This window comes from Phoenix dactylifera, chromosome 15, assembly GCF_009389715.1.
Source record: "Phoenix dactylifera cultivar Barhee BC4 chromosome 15, palm_55x_up_171113_PBpolish2nd_filt_p, whole genome shotgun sequence".
NCBI lineage: Eukaryota > Viridiplantae > Streptophyta > Magnoliopsida > Arecales > Arecaceae > Phoenix > Phoenix dactylifera.
Window position 1 is genome coordinate 5,107,049 of NC_052406.1, and position 8,469 is coordinate 5,115,517.

At 36.1% G+C, this 8,469-nt stretch overlaps 1 protein-coding gene across 1 annotated transcript; it reads right to left on the reverse strand.

The window, feature by feature from the left end:
- Positions 1-641: 641 nt before the first annotated feature.
- On the reverse strand, positions 642-5,358 carry LOC103712501 (cell number regulator 1-like). Its single transcript, XM_008799039.4, has 4 exons — positions 5,090-5,358; positions 4,902-4,973; positions 4,289-4,501; positions 642-924 (listed from the first exon to the last, which is right to left on the reverse strand). The coding sequence occupies exons 1-4, from the start codon at positions 5,268-5,270 to the stop codon at positions 833-835; spliced, it is 558 nt and encodes a 185-aa protein (XP_008797261.2). The 5' UTR covers positions 5,271-5,358; the 3' UTR covers positions 642-832.
- Positions 5,359-8,469: the final 3,111 nt, after the last annotated feature.

Genomic DNA, 8,469 nt, shown 5'->3' on the forward strand with positions numbered 1-8,469 from the left:
CATCAATCAAAAATAAATAAATAAATAAAGAGAAAAGGAGGTTCCTGTAAGAGTGGATCACCTTGTCTAACCCCTCTTCTACGATGAATGCATTTGCCTGGGATACCATGAACAAGAACACCAATAAAGGACGAAAGGAGTAAACATCTAATCCATTCAACAACATAGGTGGCGGGGAAACCTCTTGCTTTTAACAAATCCAAAAGAAACGATCAGTCTAGCTTACTGAAAGCCTTGTCAAAATCTAGCTCAAATATTGCTCCTTCTGATTTTGATTTCTCACAGTAAGAAATAATTCCCTTTTTGAAGTGCCAGTAAGAAATAATTCCATTCTCCAGATAAGCTTTCCGAATTTATGAACTCTCTCATGAAACAAGATAGGTAGGAAACTAGATTTTTAAGAAAAATAGGTTCTCTTAGCAGTTCTTCTTGCATCCAAAGATACCTTTTAAGAGTTCCCTTGCGAAAATCTTGGAGAAGATCCAAAAGAACATCAATAAGAGGCAATATTGATGCGATGCAGATGGTGTATGGCCAGTTAAGCTGATACATGTGGAGCCCAGAGCCCAGGAGTCGTGGGACTCTGCTTTATACGCTGAAATCAACCTTGATATCTCAATTATCAAATAAGAAGAAACCAGTGGAGAAAAAGAGAAGATTTTGTCTGTTAGCTAATAACCCGATGTTCTTCACTGTTACATACAAACATTTTTATGAGGAAACTGTTTCATAAAAACATATATATATTTATATCAGAATAGAAATGCATGAGGCTCCCAAAACAAAAGCAATGGCACCAAGGAAAGAACAAAGAAAATATCATGTCCTCTTATCATCTTGTCATGCCTCCTCCCACGACCGGAGCTCCCATGGCCGGAGCTCCCATGACCCCACGCCTCTGTCGGTCCACGTTCGCATTCCAACCTTCACATATAAACACATATAAAAGGCTTTAATTAGCTGGTAATTCATATCCCTCTGCATTAATTGTCACGTTACTATACAGAGGACAAATCATTACATGGGTTGTCATTACGTAAGCAGGTTTGTGATTTAACAACAGTCCGGAGGTATGCAAGTCGTTCTTGGGCCTCATAAATAACAATTGGATTCGTTGGTTGCCAAATGTGCATTGCAAACAATATTATTTAAACTACACATTTGCAGACTAAGGTTATGGAATTTAACTAGTGCAGCCTCTCAAGTAGCATGCAATTACAACTAGTAATAATATAGCATTCTCATTGTTATATCCTTGTTAACATGATACATTATATGTCCTAGCGTGGATGAAAAAGATAGAGGGTTGGTATTAGGTAGATAACTAATCAAAAAAAATATCAAAATTAAATATGATATGAATCTAAATTTGATATGTGTAATTAACTACTAAGGTACTTGACTTAAGATGGAAATACCTGGCATATTAGGATCCACAAAGCCAAACCCCTAATTGGGCAAGGTTGGATGATCATCGTCATCATTGCCACCGCTAATACCACTATTGCCATCATCACCCACATTATCACCACCACTACTATTACTGTTACCGCTATTATTATTATTATTATGATATTAAAAATGAAATTAGCCTAAGCCTAAAGATTCATCGGTACTACTACTTCTAGTGCAAAACTTATATTATTGATACTACTGTCAAAGCTTCTGCTCCTATTGCTATTACTGCTACTTCTGCTGATGCTCCTGACTTCAACAGCATCTAGCACAAATCAATTCAATTAGGTCGAGCCCAATTCAGATCAGTTCATGAGCTGAAAATCAAGGTAGAGTTCCTGGAACCTACCTTTAAGTCATGCAAGTTTGAAACCAACCAAAACAAGAACCGGGAACAAAGGCAAGTGGATTCAAACCAAGTTGACAAAGAATGGATTTGCAGTCAGATTGAAAGGGTAAAAACTAATCAAAGAAAAACATCAAACCCAATGTGAGCGGATTCACCTAAATCAAATTTAATGGGTCAAATTCAATCCAAAGAGACCAAGATGACTAAACCGGTTTATACCTCGATCAAAAAAGGGCCAGCCCACGTAAGCATGACACAAATGGTGCATATGAGGTGGTAAAACCTAAGTCAAGAAAGTTCAAACCAAGCTGAGCTTGAGCAGGTTGTACTTGAGTCAAATGTGATCCACAGCCTAATCAAGATCAAATTAAGCTCAATGTGAGGACCATTAGGTCCACTTTTTGCAAAGGCCTCAATTATGCACCATGGACCCCCATGAAGTTAGCTCATGGCTGAAAAGCCAACCACCCACAAGTGGGCCTCGTCGACTTTAGAAAAGACACATATAACATAAAAAGTGGCTTTATAGTCCATATCACATTTGAATCACTTAAGGCACATTTGGATTGTTTTAGGAAGAGACCCAAATTACATCTGGACTTAAGAACCAAAATATGGAGTAATTGCTGGTTTGATATATTAAGATTTACTTGCCAACCTTCCTCATATAGCTAGAGTTAGTCCTCTAGTTCTAGTTAAACTCAAGTCAGAGTTAGTCCTTCGACTCCAGTCAAATATAAACTAAAATTTATACTGCATTTCTTGTCAAATTCATGCTAATTTTTGTTATCTAACGCTCCTAAAAACTAAATAGCGTTGGTTCTTTGGTACTATTTAAGCTCACGTTAGAGTTAGTTCTTTGCTAATTAAATCAAACTGGGGCTTTAATTTCCTTTGATTCTCATCAAGTCAAACTAGGATTAGTTTTGTGGACCCTTTCCTAGTCCGAATTAGAGTTTGTCCTCTGATCCAAATCAAGTATAGTTCTTTAATTCTCTAGCTTTAGTCAAATTCAAGCTATATGGGAAATACAAATAATTCTTCATGTCGTTGTTGTGTTAGGCAATTCAATTCAAAATGTTAATAGACTCCCATGCCCCAAAACTGAGCTTCCATTTTTTCGCACCATTATGCATTCTTTAATTTTTTTTTAAATCAAACATATATTACATGCAAATTTATATGTATTTATTTATTGATGTAAGCTAGCAGTGTGTCCCTTATTAAACTATCTAATATTGAATAAGCAAAATTGATAAAATTCAAGGTTTATATTCCATTTTATCTTTTTTCAACCACCTGTAAATGAAGTCTTTTAATTGAAGGTGCACAATTTTAGGGGAAATTAGTGGTGAACATTTGAGTTCATTGGAAGCCATGAACCTATGTAAATAGAAGAACTTATCACGTAAGGTGAATTTGATGGGGTTATAATTGATATCTTATTCTTATATTTTGCAGCTTCTCTAAAGGTGAATTTGAGGAGATTTGTGAAGGGGACACTTTTGAAACAAAAGTAAAATGGAGGGATTATCGTGAATCCTTTGGGAAAAAAAATAGAGTGGTAATTTTGCAAACTTCGCAAAGTTAGGCACAATTTTACCAGTCAAGTACAAGGTGGAGATAATCGTTATCAAAAACCCCTAACATTTCGAAATTTCTTAGCTAATTTTCCAATAATTTTATATTTTTCTTGTTCTCCAGTTATTTTTTAATTTGGTTTCCAAATTCCCACCATAGGAGGTCCTTCAACAAAATCCTACTTTTCCTATTAAATAAATCCTTTTTTTATCAATTTATGATTGAATGATTACTTAACATAGTATCAAAGATTGGGCTTTCCAGACATCCTGATTTTCAATCCCCTCAATATTAATTATTTATGTAATTAACTAGCTTATTATCTTGACTTATTCCTGTCATTGTGGACCTACGTAGTTCAATCCATAGGAGAGAGGGAGGTGTCGAAAGCTGAGCTTGAGCCAGATCCTTTTTTTGAGCCAAACAGGAGACCTAGTGAGAAGCAGGATCCCTTAAAACATTCTTATACAAACTTTAAGCTGTTCATCCTCATTGTATATTACATTATATTTGAAATTTTTTATATTAATTAAAATCATTTATAATAACAACAATAATATAAAATGATAAATAATATAAGATGTCTTGATGTACAAAACAATAATTAAAATAATATATGATGTATGTTTAATTATTTATATAATTATAATTTGAGCTTTATTGATACGAACTCAAACATGCCAAGCCTAGCTCCAACTTAGTTCATTTACTAATTGAGCAAGCTAAATTTTAGTAGAATTCCGAGTTAAACATGTACTAGCTCATAAACAAGCTTAATAAGCAGAAAATGGTTGCGGAGAAGAAAATTGCTGCCATGAATATGATAACATGTTACCTTACAATAGAAAAGGATGATTCTACGTAAAAAAAAAAAAGGATCTGAGGAGGAGGATAGAGATTCACCAATTCCCATGTCGAAACCTCTATTCTTAAGCTCCCGATATTCTTGGCATAGTGCGCATGGCTCACAGCAAAAATGGACGAGGCAGTCAGGAAGGGGCCCCTCCTCCAAGTCGTACTGACCTCTCAATTTGGAACGGTAGAGGCATGAATACAAGCACCCAAGGCCTGTGAAACCCAGTAGTAGCCCATAAGCTATCCCACTCGCCACGCAAGCTGCATCAATGCCAACATTATAAGCTCCTTTTCTCCAACCAAGCCAAGTAATCTTTTGAGGAAGGTAGGATCCACCAGTAATATTATAGGCATAAATCTGCTACCAAACTTCCATATGTGTATGTTTGTTTGGCTTCAAATATGTAAGCTTTTAAAGTTTTAATCCAACAGCCCATTATTTGTAAAATATAAATTATATAGTATAAATATATTTGAGTCTTATCAAGCTGAGCCCTGAGGAGAAGACAATGAGGGGCTGCAAAAAAAAAAAAAAAAGGTCTAAAGGGCCTAAAACCCTCTAGACTAATGATGACAAGCGCTGTGAAATCTACCAATTTGTTCACCAAATAACCTAGAGGAAGTAGAGGAAGAAGAAAAGGTATAGATTGGATTATCTTACGGCAAGTGCCCCGGTCCACAATATCTGCAACCTGCCCGAACGTTATGCATGGGCATATGCAAGTGATCAAACCTTCACCATGGAACCAAAAAGAGACACAAGTTCAGAATCTCACCTCATTAATTAGAGTTCTTGGAAACATTAAAAGCATTGGCAAGTGAAACATCAAAGGATAGTCCTTCTCTTACAGTTGCCGGGATCATCGAAGCAATGGCAAAGGCCCGTCGACCACCGTGTCAGACCCCTCTGAGGTGGAGCGTACATGGCCGGAGAAGTATATGGAGGGATGTGATTTTCCGGCGGCGCCGTTACAGGAACTGTCACTCCATGTTTATGCTCATAGGCTTGGGGAGGATGGGAGGGATGCATCTCTTGGTTTAGGGAATGGTTTGAAAGCTGTGTAAGGATTGCAGCTTCCGTCGCTAGCCCCCAGAAAGGCACATGGTGTGTCCCTTTATTGGAGTGCTAAAACCATTGACTTGATATGGTCCAAGGGAGCTGATACTTTATGGCTTAGTTGAGCACCAGTTCACCAAAAATATATTTTAATTTTGATCAACCCCGAGTTTAATTTAAATTGATGACTTGACTCATAGTCTCTATGTCTTTAATATGGATTTAGAGTATTTCTTCAATATATATAGTGAGAGAGTTAGGTTAACCTACTCTATTGCCGATTTCAAAGATGCTTATATAACCTTAAGAGGAAAAAATGGCAGCTGGTTAAATTAATCTAGTATAAATATATTCGTGGGAATCCAAAAATCAAATATCAAAAAGCTGAATAGGATGATATATCAAAGAAACCCATAATATAGATCTTGCCACATAAGATGTCATCTAATCAATTGCACTGTTAGCTTCTCTGTAAATATGTGAAACCTCAATTAATAGCAGTGAGAGTATCATAACCAACAATCCTGTAAGAATAGATGAACTCTTATGTCAATAGGAGGTGGATCAAAAAGTCATCTAATAACTATCATAGAATCTCTTTCTAAATAAATCTGTAAAGCTCTTAATGTGTATATAGCATAATTCAAACCTTTCCAAGCTATATGTAACTCTGTCATTGGAACTGTAGTATCAAAAATCCTAACACCGCTTGTAACTAGTAGTGCACTACCAGCACTTCGTATAATAAGCCTACTATGGCAAAAGCCCCTTTTTCCATCACACTCTCATCAAAATTTACTTTGAAAAAATAGAGGGATTGTGGCTCCTAAGAGAAACAAGTTAACTATGAGGACGTAGAATTGCATAGGGAGAGCCACGAGTTGCCTCTACTATCAAAGGTTTCTTTGCAATGGTCGCCTAAAGAAATTCATGAGCCTAGATGAAGGCTTTTAATAGAATTAACCTAGCACTCTATCCCATACCTTGGAAGATGCGATGATCCCTTGCCAACCAAATATTACAGACAATATAGTGAATCAAAATTGCCTTCTCCTTTCTACTATTACTGAAACATCTCTCTCTAATAGAATGCACAAAAGCATCAAGAGAAAAAGATGAGAAAATAGATGAATTCTGAAGTGGGACTTGCCTCCAAACTTGAGATACTACATGACATTGAAGTATAATATAAGATAAGGACTCCTCAACATCTAGGTATATATCACAATGGCTTGGTATGTAGCAACCACGCCAATGTAATACAGCTCTCAATGGCTAGACTAATTTCCACATAAATAAAACAACTAACTCTAAGATGGACTCCTACTCTCCAAACTCAAGCAATACTCTGAACTGGCCTAGGTTTGAATAAAAAAAGCCTATAAAAATTAGATAGCTGGACACTCAAACCAGAAGATGGACCCTAACCTAATCTGTCACCACCTAGTATAGAAATCGGCAGAATTTTATCTGCTTAACTCGTTTGAAAAAAATTGTGCAATAAAAGGCTGATTTTATTTATTTTATTTTATTTTGAAGGATTATAAGGTTTTTAACCATGAAGCCTTGTAGCCGCAAAGTGTTAACAAAAGTCAAATTCAGCAACCGAGTGTACGCTAAAGGCATAGATGACAGCCATGGGTCTAATAGATGCCCCATCACTTACACAGCATTTAATGTTAGAATAAATAATTGGAGGATAGGAACAAATCTTCTTTCAAATTGGGGAGGCACTTTCTGGATAAGTTGGATAAGACACGAATGACCAGGAACCATATACAGACTTTTCAGAAACTCTATATTGAGTGAAATAAATGTTCTGGGAAAAGGAAATAACTGTCCTAGGTGAGTTCTGTATCCTCTCTAGATTGAAGTCTGAGGTTATATGTAGTTGAATTTTAAACATGTTTGGCTGTAAACGAGAGTGGAGCTTAAGACATTGGCCAAAGAAGCACCTGACAAGAAGGTGTACCCAGACACCAGACTCCGTAGATGACGGGCTCTTGAAGCAAAAATAGGAAGGATATAATATGAACCGGATTGGTGGGCTATGCAAATCATTTGAAAGGCTCAAAGTCCAATTAATAAACTTGGCAGCGAACAACTTGGTTATAAATGCGATGCATGCAATGATGTTAATTTCAAGAAAATTCTGACTTTATAACCTAACCTACACTGGTTGCTAACTAACCACTGAAAATTTGATAAATAAATCGATTTCACTTTAAACACTGAGTAATGCTACCAATTACTGACCATGTCGCCGCTCAATTTACCGTATTGTATCAATCGGATCCTATCTACTGCTCAGGCGATCGACGGCTTTCACATCAAATGAGTAAACTGAGCAGTGATCCGATGGACAATGTTTAACATTTTCCAAACAATACATGACATTGATTGTCAAATTGAACACATGTTATGTTGAGCAACACAATGGCTTATCTAGCATATATGTTATTTAAATACCAATACTAAAAAAACTAGTAGCTTAAGACTGAGCATGAAAATCATTCCAATAGGTGGATTCAACCCACTCCATCCCGAATGAGCATAATTTAATACCGCAAAAATCTTATTCACTCAGTGAAAATAACATAAACATCTCACACAGCTGAAATATATTTCTCCAATCGCAACATTCACTTATAGGCCAGCGAAAATGTCGCTTTCTATGAAGTTTTGCCAAAAAGCAAAATAAAAATAAAATTGCATGAGATTTCCGTGTTTATACTATCCCTGCTAATCCAACTGAAACCAGTTTCACCTTGATGTGAATTCTTAAGAAGCTTCAATTATATATATATATATATATATATATATATATATATATATATATATATATATATATATATATATATATATATATACTCCGTACTTAATTCCATGGAGATCATCAGGTTGGACTAGCAGATGTAGAAAGGGAAGCACGAAAAAAAAAGAAGAGGAAGAATACAAGGACTGCACGATTTTCGTGGAATCTGTCGCAAAAGACGAAGCAAACCGCGTTACGAGTTCCGAATTTCCAAGCAAAAAAGAAATCCTCAGAAAAGATAATATTTTTTCCAGGTGGAGAAGAAGTTGCCCTGGGAATAGTCTCCGCTATTATACGCAAACCCAGGCTGGACCATATATATCGGTTGATGTGTCAAGAGTATAGAAAGAAGCAAAA